Source organism: Medicago sativa, chromosome 4 (genome assembly GCF_051527215.1).
Source record: "Medicago sativa cultivar Bolivia chromosome 4, Bolivia_mono, whole genome shotgun sequence".
Classification (NCBI taxonomy): domain Eukaryota; kingdom Viridiplantae; phylum Streptophyta; class Magnoliopsida; order Fabales; family Fabaceae; genus Medicago; species Medicago sativa.
The window spans coordinates 55508260-55526375 of NC_140752.1; the positions used below are offsets into that span (position 1 = coordinate 55508260).

Here is an 18116-nt window from a genome sequence, read left to right on the forward strand (position 1 = left end):
TCTCTGGCTGAAAAGGAAATGTTGGGCCCGCGCTGCTGATCATGTTCCTCATACTCTTGGCACAACATCACTTGACGCACATACTTCTTCCAGGACGAGCTTGACTCGCCCCCTCCGGCAAAACCGCCAGATATAGTGTTCAATGTGTGCCTTTTTTCTTCGGCGACTTCTTCCTTCTTGCTCGCCTTTGGCCTTTCATCTCTTTTGTCCCGAGTGTAACCCCGCAATTTCCCGCTCTGTATTAGTTTCTCAATTTCCCGGCGAAGATGTATACACAAGTCGGTGTCATGGCCCCTTAGTTTGTGATACTTGCACCACTTGTCCCTATCTTCCCCCATAGTGGTGCGTTGTGTCGGGGGCGGCTCTGGGATCAGTTTTGTTTCGTAGATTTCTTTCATGATGCGCTCTGGCTATGTGTTCAAGGGGGTGAAGTTTTCCAAGTTCGGCTTGCGGTAGTAAGGATTGAAAGGTCGTTTGTCTGCTCCTCTGTAGGGGGCGCGGTCTCTGCCGCCTGGTGGTTGGTAAGGACGCCGCTCCGAATTGTTGGGCGCACGCTCCCTGGCGTCTCTTGCTTTCTTCTCAGCGTTGCTTTCCTCACCTTTGATGTAGCACTCTGCCCTGGCCATGATTTCTTCCATGGAGTCGGCGGGCTTCTGAGCCAGGGATTCGTTGAATTGTCCTGCCCTTAGACCATTCTGGAAAGCTCCTACGAACACCTCTTGGTTAGGGTTGGTGACCTTTATGGTTGTGTCGTTGAATCTGGCTAAATAATCCCTTAGAGGTTCGTTGTGTCCTTGGCGAACGTTGAATAGGCTGGTTGCCGAAACCTTGCGGTGGCGACTGGCGGAGAATTGCTGGGTAAGTTTCCTGGTCATGTCTTGATAACTGAGGATGGAGAATCGTGGAAGGTTCATGTACCATCGTAGGGCGGCGTCCGAAAAGGTACCCGCCAGCAGCTTGCACTTGAGGGAATCTGGAGCTCCGACTACGGCCATGCGAGTGTTGAAGGCCGTAATGTGTTCCATGGGATCACTCTTGCCGTCGAAAACGGAGAGGTGGGGAGGTTTGAAGTTTTCTGGGACTGGCGCGTCCCAGATCTCGGCGGACAGCGGTTGTGGTTCGGGATCGTCCATCTCGCCCTGATTCGACTCCTCATTTTCCTCTAATTGTTTCTGTTAAATGTTCTCCATCGAAGCTTGCAAGGCATCGTTTCGATCTTGCAGTTGAGCGGGCTGGGTTCGCATGGATTCCAACTCTTCCTGTGTTGCCATGTGGAGATGCTTTTCTCTAAATCGTACGTGGGGTGCGATTTAGGTTGGTTAAAAAGGGCTAGGGTTTCTGAATCGCAAGGGAATTTAACGATTCAGAGGTCTAGTTTCAGGGGTTTCCGATCTGGCGATTCAGAAACGTGGTCAAGGTTAGTTTTACCTTTTCCCACAGACGGCGCCAACTGTACTTGCAAAAGTACCGTAAGGATTCTAGGGTTAGAAATCGTATACTGGGGTTTTAAGCTGATTATTGGATCCCTTGGGAATGCTCCCAAGAGTGGTATTTATAGCCTGCCACAGGCTTGGGCTTTGGTTACTTGGTTTCCAAGCAACGGGGGTATTTACGTATTTATGGGGTTTTTAGGCGGTTTCTAGAAGGCCAATGGGCCAACGCCTTTAGCGGAGCGCGCCCGGCCCTGAGGGGTCCTTCTGGAGGGCGCCCATACCCTTCTGGAGGCTTTACGCACCTTGAGGATGTTTTGGAGTCCTCCTGGAGGTCCTCTAGGACCCCAGGAATATTATGACGGTCCAAAAACCATTGGAAAGCTAACAAAATTATCTAAAACTTTCATATTTACACCAAAGGCCAATTCAAAGCAGAAATGGGTGAAAAAGCACAAAAAACGCAGAAATCGAAGTTCTGTCAGCACGGCACGGCCCGTGCCATGCCCGTGCCAAGGAAACAGAAAGTTAGCACAGCCCGTGCCATGCACGGCATGGCCGTGCTCGATTGACAGCACAGCTTTTACTTCGTTTTTCCGTTTTCACCATTTCGCGCATAAAATTCAAACCGTTAATCGGATTTTGATGTCGTTTTCGCCTATACGCTCCTGACACTTAGCTCTATCATAATGTACAGAAAAATTCAAGTTTTAAAAATCCCAAAATCATTTCTCCCAAACCTCACATAATCACTTATTTGCAAAAACGCTTAAACATCGACATTTCACACGAAAAACCCGTTTTCTCCCAAACGACTCGACTAACACAATCACAACATGAAATCAGAAAGTTTACCAAGTCCAATTCATTCAACAACATCAAAAACTCAGTCAAGAACTTCATATATCAAAATTTCATTTGGGTCCTTCACATGAACAACTTAACACAAACTTCACAAATTTGCACAACAACAACAACTCTCATCATAATTCATCATTTCAACGATACCCATTGCATCAATTCAACAATAACATTTGTCAAGATAACAACAACAACATTTGAACATGAATTCATTCACAATTCTATAACCACAACTTCATTCATCATCAATTTCATGCAAAAACATATCATCTTTATATCTACCCATTTTGACATACAAATTCAACAACAACATCACAATTATCATTCAATTCATGCACATAATCATGTCAACAACATTAAGCACGAAATTCTACAACCAAAATCAAATTAAGCACTTAACCACAATTATGTAAAGAATTAGGGTAGAAATTAAACTAAAGATTATGATTAAAGCCTAACCCCCTTACGTTAATTCTTCACAATTATCAACTAGGGCTTCACTTTAGCTCCCAAAGCTTGAATCTCTAGCTCCCTCTAGCCTCCTCTAGATCTTCTCTCTTCAAACCCTTTTTCTCCTCTTGTTCTTTTCTCTCTCTACCTCTATCTCTTCTCAATTGAAAATGTTGGTAAAAACCATATTTTTTTACTAACAAGAGTTTATATAGGTTCAACTAATTGGGCTTAACTCACAATACCTTAATGGGCCTAACCCATTTCTATTCTTAACCCAAAATGTTACTACTCACTTAGCGGTAAAATGTAACACTAACGGTCAAATATCGGTAACAAAATAATTCTCCACAACCCCCTAGCACTTAGTAAAATAATACTAGCTCTCACTAAGCACTAAAAATAATCCTCAACAAAATTACAAAATTACCCTTACTCTCAAAATGACCAAAAAACCCCTAAGTCCAAAATGACTAAAATACCCTTCTAACACAAAATTCTACAAATCCCAACCAAAAATACACACAGAGGCAAATAATCACATAAGAGCACATATAACACACATAAATAAATAATAAAATAAATCTAGCTAAAAATCGGGCTGTTACAACTCTCCCCCATTTAAAAGAATTTTCGCCCTCGAAAATTACCTGAAGGAAACAACTCGGGATACGTAACTCTCATCCTACTCTCCGATTCCCAAGTGGCACTCTCACCAGTCGGTCCAACCCAAATCACCTTAACCAAAACGATCTCCTTGCCACGCAATCGCTTCACTTCACGATCCTCAATCCTAACTGGCCAAGTCTCAACGGTCAAATTATCTCTTACTTCCAAATCATCCACTTGAATCACATGAGACGCATCATACACATACTTCCGCAACTGAGACACATGAAACACATCATGAAGATTCGACAAAGATGGTGGTAACGCAATCCGATACGCTACAACCTCAATCTTCTCAATAATCTCAAACGGTCCTACAAAACGAGGAGTCAACTTCCGACGCTTCAAAGCACGACGAACGCCGGTTACAGGATTCACTCTCAAAAACACATGATCACCAACCTGAAACTCAATGTCCTTCCTCCTCTTATCATGATAACTCTTCTGCCTACTCTAAGACGCTCTCATCTTCTCTTGAATCATCCTAACCTTTTACGTAGTTTCTTGCACAACTTCCGGTCCTAACAAAGCACTTTCACCTGACTCATACCAACACAACGAAGTCCTACACCTCCGACCATACAAAGCCTCAAACGGTGCCATTCCAATACTAGAATGAAAATTGTTGTTGTAAGTAAACTCAATCAACGATAAACATTCGACCCAACTGACACCTTGCTCCAAAACACAAGCTCTTAACAAATCTTCCAAACTCTGAATAGTCCTCTCCGTCTGACCATCAGTCTGCGGATGATAAGCAGAACTCAACCTCAACTTAGTTCCCAAAGCAACTTGCAAACTCTCCCAAAACTTAGAAGTAAACCTCAGATCCCGATCAGACACAATACTAGAAGGAATACCATGCAATCTAACAATCTGGTCAATGTAGATTTCAGCCAACTTCTCCACAGACATACCAGTCTCGATAGGAACAAAATGTGCCGACTTCATCAACCGATCAACAATCACCCAAATTGAATCAAAACCCTTAACAGTCTTCGGCAAGGCTCCAATAAAATCCATGGAGATACTATCCCACTTCCACTCTGGCACAAACAACGATTGCATCAAACCCGACGGTTTCTGATGTTCAATCTTAGACTTCTGACAAACCAAACAAGCATACACAAACTCTGCAATCTCCTTCTTCATTCCAGGCCACCAAAACAACCTCTTTAAATCTTGATACATCTTAGTCGCTCCTGGATGAATACTCAAACTACTCCTGCGACCTTCTTCCAAAATCCTTCTCTTAAGCTCCAGAACATCTGGTACACAAACACGATCACGAAACATCAAAACACCGTTCTCATCCAACCTGAAGTCTCCACCCTTGCCTTGGTTAACCAACACCACTCGATCTACAAGTTCTAAATCTTCCTTCTGACCATTCTTAATCTCTTCTAAAATATTACTTGTCAGCTTCAACATCCCTAACCTTACTCCCTCTGGTGTCAACTCACTAACCAAACTCAGATCTCGAAACTGCTCAATCAATTCCAACTCTTTAACCATCAAAGCAGACATATGCAACGACTTCCTACTCAAAGCATCAGGAACAACATTCGCCTTTCCAGGATGATAACTCAACTGAAAATCGAAATCCTTAAGATACTCTAACCATCTTCTCTGCCTCATATTCAACTCCTTCTGGTCAAACAGATACTTTAAACTCTTATGATCACTGAACACCTCAAACCTAGAACCATACAGATAATGCCTCCAAATCTTCAACACATACACAACGGCTGCTAATTCCAAATCGTGAGTCGGATAATTCTTCTCATGCACTTTCAACTGACTCGACGCATAAGCCACAACCTAACGATTCTGCATAAGCACACCACCAAGACCCATCTTAGAAGCATCACAATACACAACAAACAATTCCTTCGGATTCGGCAAAATCAACACTGGAGCTGAAGTCAACCTCTTCTTCAACTCTTAGAAACTCTTCTCACACTTAGCATCCCAAACATAAGCTTGCCCTTTCTGAGTCAACTGCGTCAATGGCAATGCCAACTTAGAGAATCCTTCAATGAACCTCCGATAATAACCTGCTAATCAGAGGAAGCTTCTAACTTCAAAAATAGACATAGGTGACTCCCACTGCAACACTGCATCAACCTTCGACGGATCCACAACAATACCACCTTTAGAAATCACATGACCAAGGAAACTCACTTCCCGCAACCAAAACTCACACTTCAACAACTTAGCAAACAACTTCTTCTCCTTCAAGACACCCAACACAATCCTCAAATGCTCGGCATGCTCTTCTTCCGACTTCGAATACACCAAAATATCATCGATAAACACCACCACAAAACGGTCCAGAAAAGGATGAAATATTCTATTCATATATTCCATGAAGACACCTGGCGTATTAGATACTCCAAATGGCATCATAGAATACTCATAGTGTCCATACCTCGTTCGGCACGTAGTTTTGGATACATCTTCTGCCTTCACTCTAATCTGATGATATCCTGATCTCAAATCAATCTTGCTGAACACTTCCGCACCAACCAACTGATCCATCAAATCATCGATCCTCGGAAGCGGATACCGATTATTAGTTGTCACCTTATTCAACTGCCGATAATCCACACACAACCTCATGCTTCCATCTTTCTTCTTAACCAACAACACAGGAGCGCACCACGGAGAAACACTCAGCCTAATAAACTGCTTCTCGAGCAACTCTTCCAACTGCTTCTTCAACTCACCCAACTCTGATGCAGACATCCGATATGGCGCAATCGAAATAGGACTCGTTCCTGGCACCAAATCAATTGCAAACTCAACCTCCCTCTCCGGCGATAACTCGGTAATGTCGTCCGGAAAAACTTCTGGAAACTCTTGCACTACCGGCAAATCACCAACTCCTTTCTCACTACTCTCCTTCAAGGAAGCAAACATCATGAATACACTAGCTTCACCGTCCAAAGACTTCTTCACTTGTTCCGCGATCAAGAACTTTCCACCTTCCTCAGCTACCGGCTTAGAAAACGTCACACTCTTGGTCAACAATTAATGTTAACACCAAAAGTCAACATTCAATCCATACCAAAAATCACATCCATATGCTACAACGGAAGACACACAAGATCCAACTCAAAATCAACAGGAACCTTAACACAAACCACAAACAACTGAGCCTCTGCAGCCAAAGATACCTTCCCTTGCCAGACTAACACCCTAGAAGCAACTGCTACTCCCCCACTAAGCTCAAACCCACCTAATAGAACGGAACAACACACCAAGTACCGACAGTACTTCCGTACATATTGCATACAACAGGAAATACAACGAATGCTAGTCCGGACAAGACTGACCACGGCTCTGATACCAACTTGTAACGCCCTATTTCTATTGAAGCGATAAAACACGCGAATATAACAAATATTCAGGAAATAGACGCTACGTCTAACACAAAATCCAAAATCCAAACATACATGCATATATATATATATATAATGTCTCAACAGTCACAACGAAATATAATTCATACATCTCCCAAATATATATGCCATGGTCAAAATACAACATCATACAAAAATCCTCCCAGTCCGACACGTGGACAAATCTCAATCAAAATAAATTAAAAACCAACAAGACATAGCAAGACTCTACGACCTAATCAGAGCCCTAACTACGACACCAGACGATAACGGAGCAAGCTCCCGCTATCCAAGCACTCACCTCAAAGCAACTACTCCTGCACAACGTCTACCCATCCATACAGACAGGTAGGCGGCAAAAACCAATGGGGGTAAGCATTACATTAATCATAATCAACATATGAAAACAAAAGCATTCAAGGATTCATACATATCACATACACATAACCATCCCTCCTAGAATACTAGCATCACATGATTATTATCCCCCATTCCATACACCTCAAGCTATCACATTACTAACATAGAATAGCATGCATATTCAATCTCTAATCAAGTAATCGATTTAAGCTCATCATTTATCAACATCAACTAATGAAGGGATTACTCACCTCACTCCTCATTTAGCATACTTAACTCAACAAGTACAATCCATCATTTCAAGGTTATAAGCAAGCAGTCATCATCAACAAAGAAATCACCCCATCATATGTATACACCAATCCACATAGATCACAACATTCAACAATTGCACAAATTCATCAAGTCACATATTCAATTATGACACAATTCATCAACCAATCAATTCCAAATGTCTCAAGTATGTATTCGTAAAACACACTTATCACCAACAAACATCATTCATATACCACAACAAAACACCATTTCAATATGCAATGCGCCTATACTCGACACATATATGCATGTGGTACCAAAACAACAACAATAGATGCCAACCGAACATTTAAGTAAGAGAACACCTCCTCTCTTACCAATCACCTATGTAAGAGAAAACCTCCTCTATTACATTTCACATACGACTCAATATGATCATGATGCATGGACATACAACAAGAACCCGACAATGCACAACTTCAACATAACAAATGCAAGAGTACACCTCCTCTCTTACAAACCACCAACGTAAAAGTACACCTCCAATTACATTGACTATCTCAACAACAATTGCATTATCAAGTATACATGTCCACACATTCAACAATCACAATCCACATAAGAGTCATCATCACACGCATCAACATCAACCTACCAAATATCACAACAATTCCATATACTTTTCATAAACCAAGTAAAATGGAACAACATACCATTTCATGATAAACATCATGTTCAATTGTCCACAATCATCCACATATCATCAATTAATCATATAAAATCATCCAAGAAAGATTTATAAAGTCATCGGCTCAAAAGGCTCATTTTCAACAAGTTCGTCTCTCAAAATCTTAACATTAGAAATAATTAAGCTATTGAGCCAAAACCAAGTAAACAAGTTTCAATGCCTCAACTAAGTATACCTCTAGGCCACATATAAGTGCATTAGAGAATACTTTGGCGTTTCACCAGCTAATTATAACGGAATCATGAGATTCACCAAGTTCGTCTCTTGGTAGCATTTTATAAAACCATACATTTATAAAATAAAACCAAGTTAGAACCCTCACACCATAAGTTCAATACTCTAAAATACCTTAATTGAACTCATAGAACATAAGTTTGAAGTTAGGAATCAATCAATCAATCCATGAGGTTTGGGTCGACTTAGAATTAGTTATGCGGATTTTCGTAAAATTTCTCTAAGACCTCCTTGGAGTATTTTCATCATAACTCAAAAACTAAAAATCATTTTCAAGTCAAACCAAAACCATTGGAAAGCTAACAAAATTATCTAAAACTTTCATGTTTACACGAAAGGCCAAGTCAAAGCAGAAATGGGTGAAAAAGCACAAAAAACGCAGAAACTGAAGTTCTGTCAGCACGGCACGGCCCGTGCCATGCACGGCACGGCCGTGCCAAGGAAACAGAAAGTTAGCACGGCCCATGTCATGCACGGCACGGCCGTGCTCGATTGACAGCACAACTTTTCCTTTGTTTTTCCGTTTTCACCATTTCGCGCATAAAATTCAAACCGTTAATCGGATTTCGATGCTGTTTTCGCCTATACGCTCCTGACACTTAGCTCTATCATAATGTACAGAAAATTCAAGTTTCAACCATCCCAAAATCATTTCTCCCAAACCTCGCATAATCACTTATTTGCAAAAACGCTTAAACACCGACATTTCACACGAAAAACTCGTTTTCTCCCAAACGACTCGACTAACACAATCACAACATGAAATCAGAAATTTTACCAAGTCCAATTCATTCAACAACATCAAAAACTCAGTCAACAACTTCCTATATCAAAATTTCATTTGGGTCCTTCACATGAACAACTTAACACAAACTTCACAAATTTGCACAACAACAACAACTCTCATCATAATTCATCATTTCAACGATACTCATTGCATCGATTCAACAACAACATTTGTCAAGATAACAACAACAACATTTGAACATGAATTCATTCACAATTCTACAACCACAACTTCATTCATCATCAATTTCATGCAAAAACATATCATCTTCATATCTACCCATTTAGACATACAAATTCAACAACAACATCACAATTATCATTCAATTCATGCACATAATCATGTCAACAACATTAAGCACAAAATTCTACAACCAAAATCAAATTAGGCACTTAACCACAATTATGTAAAGAATTAGGGTAGAAATTAAACTAAAGATTATGATTAAAGCCTAACCCCCTTACCATAATTCTTCGCAATTATTAACTAGGGCTTCACTTTAGCTCCCAAAGCTTGAATCTCTAGCTCCCTCTAGCCTCCTCTAGATCTTCTCTCTTCAAACCCTTTTTCTCCTCTTGTTCTTTTCTCTCTCTACCTCTATCTCTTCTCAATTGAAAATGTTGGTAAAAACTCTATTTCTCTACTAACAAGAGTTTATATAGGTTCAACTAATTGGGCTTAACTCACAATACCTTAATGGGTCTAACCCATTTCTATTTTTAACCCAAAATGTTACTACTCACTTAGCAGTAAAATATAACACTAACGGTCACCTATCGGTAATAAAATAATTCACCACAACCCCCTAGCACTTAGTAAAATAATACTAGCTCTAACTAAGCACTAAAAATAATCCTCAACAAAATTACAAAATTACCCTTACTCTCAAAATGACCAAAATACCCCTAAGTTCAAAATGACTAAAATACCCTTCTAACACAAAATTCTACAAATCCCAACTAAAAATACACACAGAGGCAAATAATCACATAAGAGCACATATAACACACATAAATAAATAATAAAATAAATCTAGCTAAAAATCGGGCTGTTACAAGGTTAAGCAGAACAAGATACAATAGTAGTATATATAGTATAGGATACAATACGTTTATGATATATTAATGTATATGCATAAATATACTATTGTAAATTAAAAAAACATTAACAATTCAATCAGGGATTGAAATATATGTTAGAAGGGACTAAATTTAAAGTGTTAGAATATAATATACATCATATAGAAAATAGAAAACATAAAACCTATCATACACGAGTTGCAACCATAACTCTGTCCAGCAAAATCATGTTAATTGTGTTATGACCCTAGTGTTAGGAAAAGGTGAATTGCATGGAAAAATAAATAAGTCACAGGAGATAGGCCACGTGAGCAAGAAAATGTGAGGAAAGCAAGCTACAAGCAATTACTAAGTTTAGAGTGCTTCATTTTCTAAATTTGCCAATTGTCCTCTCCCTAAAATCCAAACCCTTACACTGTGCTCCTTCCTTCTCCTAAACATAACACTGTACTCACAAGTCTCAACTATCTACACAGGTTGGAATAAACAACAATGAGTGGCATACAATCAACGGTTACACAATCCACAAGGATCCATACCCTCACGAAGGCTAAACAAGTTTAACAATTAAGGGATTTTCAAGTCCATCAAAAATTGAAACTCCAAATTAAAAATCAAACAACATACAACTCATAACTTCAAATTATAATCAATTCTACGGCCAAAGTCAGTCTAATCAAAAGTTTGTGAATCGCAGGGATTTAGCGCGCAATTGCGGAATCGCGATGCCGAGCACTGATCTGCTACAACGCAAATCAAGCTGGAATCTCACAAGAAAGAAGAAGAGATGGAAAATCTAGAGAGAGAGAGAGAGAGAGAGGGAAACCTGGACGGAGTTAGTTTCCAGTGGACCACGAAGAACTCCGGCTGATTTTACGGTGAGATTTTTGGTTTTACGGCGGAGTTGAGATCAGTGTGAGAGAGCGGTGAGAGAGAACCTAGAGAGAGAGAGAAAGAGAGAGAGAGAGAGAGAGAGAGAGAGAGAAGGAAACCTGGACAGAGTTAGTTTCCAGCGGACCACGAAGAACTCCGGCTGATTTTACGGTGAGATTTTTGGTTTTACGGCAGAGTTGAGATCAATGTGAGAGAGCCGTGAGAGAGAACCTAGAGAGAGAGAGGATTGCAGGGAGAGTGATGGCCAATTGATTTGAAAAACCAATTTTTTTAGGGTATAAGGGATTTAGAGAGAGGGAAACTAATTTTTTGGAGGCAGAGAGATGTGTTTTTTTGGAAAAGTTTGGAGAAAGTAATATTTTAATTGATATATGATAAAAATATTAAAAAAAAATTGTGTTTTGAAACTGCAATTGATTTTTCATAAAAATTGGAAAAAAATTCGAAATGTTTGTTAATGCTTTACATTTTAGTTGAAAAAGATACGGAAGAAAATATGTTTGTTTAAAGAATCATATGTTTGTTATAAACGTCAAAAAAAAAATATGTTTGTTATAAAAAAAAAAAATTGGAAGCGCTATTTAGTCAACATGAAGGATATAGTGATAATGCTTTAATGCTTTACCACTCGGCTATTTCAAACAACTTGATTAAATAGCGCTTTTTTAAAGATATGACCGCTATCTTTATCAAGCCTACATTAGCGCTTAATAAGCGCTATTTAAGGTTAATTTATTTCTAGCGCTTTCCATCAAAGCGTCGTATATGATTAATTTTGTTTTTTTTAAATACTCCCTCCGTTTCAAAATACATGTCCAATTTTTGCAATGTGCACTATTCACTTGACTTACTTTGACCATACTTTTTTACTAATGTATAAATACAAATATTAGCATGTAAAATGTTGTTTGATTTGTCTCGACAAATATTTTCAAAATATTAAATTTTTATAATTTTTTACTTTAGATAATTAAAAATATTAACGGTCAAAATTGTGCATTGGCATATGTGAAGTGGTTGACTTGGACATGTATTTTGAAACGGAGGGAGTATTTATTATTTTTGTTGAACCTATATTGGTGCTTTCTGAACAAAACGCTATATAAACTTAGAAGCATAGAAAGCGCTTTTTCAAAAAAGCGCTAGCTAAGACCTCCGTGTTTTGATTTATAGCGCTTTAGTGTTAAAAGCGCTACTAATGGGGTGCTATATTTTCCCAATTTTGTAGTAGTGAATGAAGGCCAAGGTTCCTTAGGTCCATCCATCTATGCATCTTAGGACACTCATAGCACACTATCTCTCTCTCACAGTTAGTAGTTCTGCAAACGAGCAGCCCTATCAGCGTCTACCTTACCAAGGGTTTAAGAGAATGATTCCATTAGGTTACGACTTATTTCCTTCAAGCAGACACTTGTTTCCTTAATTATTAACTAGTTACCTCCTAGGTTCAGCAGATTTTACTCAATATTAGTAATGTTACCTCCTAACTACTTAATACTAGGGTCAACTCGCTTTCGGTATCTTTCGCTAGTTATAACTAATTACTTCCTAAACAGATAGATATTAGTAGCAAGATATAAATATCAAGATATAAGCATCAGGATAGTAATATCAATATTAGGCTCTGTCACAACCTAAGTATCTAATGTAGGGTTGCACCTACTACAATAATAAACTAAGGAATTTCCTAATAAAACTTAATAGCAAACAAAAGATAAAATAAAACGACATTAAATTAAATAAATATCCAACAAAAATAAATAGAGGTTCATCTTAGAACTCTAACCTAAAAAGAATTAGTTACACATAGTAACTAAAAACAAATTACTAAAGATAAAAACATACCTTAGAAAATCAAGGAGAAGTTAGAAACTCCTCTGAAGCTCTATAATTGTCTTCCCCTTGAACTGCCACAGTTCAGAACGAGAAATTATGAATGAGGAAGACTGGTATTTATAGTGAGAGTTTCTACATGGGTTTGGGCTAAAAGTGCGGGTTTTACCCACAAAAAAGCAGGAAAAGACATTTGTGCTCCGCACATTTTGGATGCACGAGGCACATGCTCAGCGTGTCTAGTGCATGAGTGTGTAGCAAATACCATGCCCTAAGCGCATGGAAATGTCCTAGGCGCATGGCCATGTGCTAGGTGCATGGTTTCTAAAACACATGCCCTAGGCACATGGTGAATGTGCTAGGCGCATGACATCTCTTCTCGGGCCCAATTTCTCCGATTTTCTGTCGTTTTAGGTCTTCATCTTCAAATAACTTGCCTCGGAACTTGGGAACATAATTCCTCCCTCTTGTAAGTCTTCTAGGGCCTCTTGAATCTTCATTCTTGGTCTTCCTAATTCTTCACAAATCTTCAGATGTTCTTGATTTGGCAATTTGCATGATTTCTTCGTGAATTACTTCAAAAACCCCCTAAAATTGCTAAGTTTCGGAAAAACTAGAATTACAGACTCGAATATAGAAAACATTACAAAATTCTCGAAATCATATGAAATTGTTTTAATACTCCTCTTTTTTTCTGCTAAAACCTACTGAAATTAACTGAAAAACATGCTAAGAATAATGTAAGATGACCTGTCATCATATATTCCTGGTAGAGGTGGAACATGCTAGACCGTCCGACATAGGCAATGGCCTAGCCTATTTAAAGGCTAGGTTCAAGTTTATTATGAAAGCATATTTAATTAAATAAGTCAGGTTAAGGCTTACAAAAAAGCCTATTAAGCTCGTCAGACTGTCCTATTTATATATAATACCTCTTCAAAAACTTTTACTGTTGAATTTTTCGTTTTAAACTTTGGCCTTTATATGATTTAGTTATTTAGTAGCAGACCTATTGATGTGATTAGGCATTCATAAGATATTTTTTTATTTAGTATCAGGCATGTTGGTGTGTCATAGACGAATTAGCAAGTGCACTAAATCGTAACAAGTAATAAAGTAATAAGTTTTCGTTTGCACATGGATTGTCGTTCAACTTAGAAATTATCAGAATTTATTAGAAGTAAATAGAATATAAAAGATGAAAGTGGTTGTAGGGTTTTAATTGTCCTGCCCAATGTGAGATTAGGTTGATTTGATTCAAATACATAATGACAATTAGGGTGTCCTTGAATCCCCTCTTTCTTCTTTATTGGATTAGTTAAAAGTAACTACTAGTTAAGACCTAATGATTATATAAACAATAGTTTATTCGTAGGAAGAATATCCCTATAGATGTCGGGTTGATCCATAATTTCCTTAACTTAATTATGAAAATCATGGACATATAGCTTGACGTGAACATCTAGCGTGCCTCCTAAATTGTCATCTTAAAGGAATTACACTCCATGGCCCTAAGGGCCCCTAATAAATTAAAGACTTTTAAGAAAAAGTCACATGTAACGATTTAGTTCAAGCGCAAGAATTAATTTATGAACCCTAACCTAGTTTGCAAAAGATTTAAACGGTGAAACATATGAAAAGCGAATATAACTCAAATCATAAAAAAATAAAAAAAAATCTTTATTAATTGAATCCAACAAATAAGAAGAGGATCATCTTAGAACCCTAATCGAGAGAGTTTTAGTGGTACATGACAACATACATCATTACAAAACAATAGAAAAACATACCCAAAAGAGAACAAGAGGAAGAGGGAGATTCTCTGCCTTGAAGCTTTGATGCTTGACCCTTTCCTTGTTGATGGTATAAATTCGGCAAGTGCACCAAATCGTATTCAAGTAATAAAATAGTAAGTAATCGTTTCCACAAGATTTTCGTTTAACTCGGTAATTAGAGGAATTTATTAGAAGTAAAGAATTTAGAAAAGATGAAGTTGTTGTTTTGCAGGGTTTTAATTATCCTGCCCAATGCGAGATTATGTTTTGTGATTCAAAAATATAACGCAATTAGGGAATCATTGAATCCCCCCAATGCAAGGTTTAAATTGATCCAAAAAGATTAATGTTTATCCCCACTGTCGAATGGAGGTAACAACCAAAAAGGAAGTAAAAGACACCTTAACCCGCCAAGATTGGTGACCCTCAACTGGTTAACTATCCTAAAGGTTTTTAATCCTGATATGCATATAATTAAAAATGTTTGCATAATTAATCTATAAGTTTGGGTTGCATAGTCTTGTAATTTTAATTGATATCGTTATTTGCTGAAAAAAGGAATAATATTTATTTTTTATGGCCTTTTGTCTAAACTTTGAAAAGAAATAATATTTATTTTTTATAAGCAATAGTATTGGAAGGACTTGGTCTTTGAGTAAAATGTCCATAATTCTTTAGAAAACATAAGGAGCCTAGCATTCTAATTTGGAACATAGGATTATGATACATTGCTTTGTTAAAAGTTACCAACACTCATGCATACAAATGGAACATTATTCTTTTGTCCTTAATGTGAAGTTTGTCATAAAAATTCTTTCTATTAAAATTTCTTGAGGACAAGTAATGATTCAAGCATGTGGGAGTTTGAGGACTTTATATTTCATAGTATTTTCTATTACTATTTTATTAAATAAATTTATTTTTATTTAAGTTTTTCCTACATTTTAGTACATTTTACTTTATTTTGAATAAATAGGTAAAATGACAGAAATATGAAGCAATGGTGCAAACTATGCTACAAAATTCCAAAGGATCAAGACATGTTGACCAATCCATGACTTAAGACACTCAAATGACAATCAGAGCCATTTTCAATGATCAAGAATTGGGGTTTTACTCACCAACTCTTTAAAAATCATACAATCAAGTTCTAAAACCGTCATCTAATGATGAGAGAATTAATCAAGTAAGAGGCTATTACAACCGTTAGTAATGAGGGGCCACAATCGTAATAGCCGCATAACTCTATGTTTGTTAGTTTTTAGGGTTAATTATGTTTTTGATCCCTATAAATATGTCATCTTTTCGTTTTAATCCCTCAAAAAATTTTCTTTAATTTTTAGTCCCTCGAAAATTTTACATCTTCACTTTTGGTCCATCCTTTAAAGTAAACTAATATGTAAAATTCATATTTTTGAATAAAATTTTGCAGAAAAATTCATAATATTATAAAAATCTCCCCAAAAAAGAATTAGAATTTTTTTATCAAGACATGAATTTAATATGAATTTTAATATTTTTGACATTTAAAAATTCATATTTAATTTGTGTTTTGTTAAAAAATTCTAATTTTTCTTGAGAATATATTTACAATATTCTACACATTTTTGCACAATTTCATTAAAAAATACAAAAATTAACTTAAAAATAGGGACCAAAAGTAGTGATTGAAAATTTTATAGGGACTAAAAATGAAAGAAAATTTTTAGAGGGACTAAAAGGAAAGGTTGATATATTTATAGGACCAAAAACATATTTAACCCTAGTTTTTACTTTAGGAACTTTAATGATTCTTGTGTAGATGTGATTTAATCAAAGACTTATGATGTAATGAACATATATCCTAGCTCATGGCGTATAAATAGGCTTAGGTTCTCTTTTGTTTGGCACCACATAACACCAAAGTTCTCTTGTAAACTTGCATTACATTTCAATATAGTTCTTTCTTTTATTTCTTTTCTTTATTTTATTTAGATATGTTCTTCACAATGAAAAGTGAGTGGTTCCCTTAGTCTTAAAATCATGGAAAATAGTCTAATGAAAAACTTTTAAGGATCTCTATTTTCTTTCTTTTGTTTAGGAAATGCATTTGCCTAATCTAGGTTTATGCACTTTATCAAAATATTAAGCAACCTTCCAATATACGAGAACAAAGGAATGTTGTTGAAATATAAAGCTAGACACTAATTTTGAAGCATAATAGTAGTCTAAGACTTTTTGGGATGCAAAAATGGGTTTTCTGACTTAATGGTCAAGCTATCATGAATTGCCATGAGAATAAGATTTTGTGTGAGCGAGACACTTGTTTACTACTAGAGATAGAGTAAGAAATACAATAGAGAATACCTCATCCTTAAGCACGTGTTTGTGAGGTGAAAGGAATGTATTTTGGTTTGTTGTCGTAACAACGAACTCTAGTGATTCTAAGACACTTTTCATCATAGCATACTTTCAAAACAAATATAAATTAGTTTTCTAATAATCTTGCATTCATCATATAAAAACATTAAAAAAAAAAATTCTTTAACGAACTCTAGTGATTCTAAGACACTTTTCATCATAGCATACTTTCAAAACAAATATAAATTAGTTTTCTAATAATCTTGCATTCATCATATAAAAACATTAAAAAAAAAATTCTTTATTTGCAAACTTAGTAGATAAAAAAAAATATACCTTTGAGATTTACAAGCCCCTATGAAATCGATATTTTATTACAACGATAGAATCATACATACACTTGCTTGCAATGATATCACTCGAAATTAATTTATCCCCATGATTTCATAAACACTCGAAATTTAGGTGGGGAAAGATTCAGTGTACACCAGAAGAATCAGAGTAAAATAGCGACAATAATATTGTGTACATAAAGTGATGTGAGCATAATATATATTGCAGTTGTTGCAGTATTAAGAAATCCACCAGTTCATGATTATGTTGTGATTGCACATATGCGTCACAACTCTGCAATGCAACAAGTAGGGATGGAAATTGAGGGATGCTATATCCCGATGAAATATATCCCGAAAGCTTCACGATTGGAAATTGCTTTCTATTTAGACTTGGTTCAGTTATTCCGTCATAAACGAGATGAACCAATTTGAGGAGGTGGGCTAAAACACACTCTCGTTCCATCGAGAGGCGATTGAAGGATTGGCGGGTTATCCTGTCTAACATAATCTTTTTCAAAGTCCTTATTTATTTATTGTTTAAAAAAAGATAACATCCTCTAGAAACAAAGATAGCATGGCAAAGGAGGATACTTGTGGAGGTTCAAAGCTGGTTTTCTATGTAAGTTCATATTAACCAACATTTTTTTAAAGTGAAATAACGG

At 36.9% G+C, this 18116-nt stretch overlaps 1 protein-coding gene across 1 annotated transcript; it reads right to left on the reverse strand.

Annotated features, from left to right (window-relative positions):
• Nucleotides 1-410: 410 nt before the first annotated feature.
• On the reverse strand, nt 411-1133 carry LOC146929975 (uncharacterized). Its single transcript, XM_085707449.1, has one exon. It carries the CDS (start codon nt 1131-1133, stop codon nt 411-413), a length of 723 nt encoding a protein of 240 aa, XP_085563575.1.
• Between the last annotated feature and the right edge of the window lie 16983 nt (nt 1134-18116).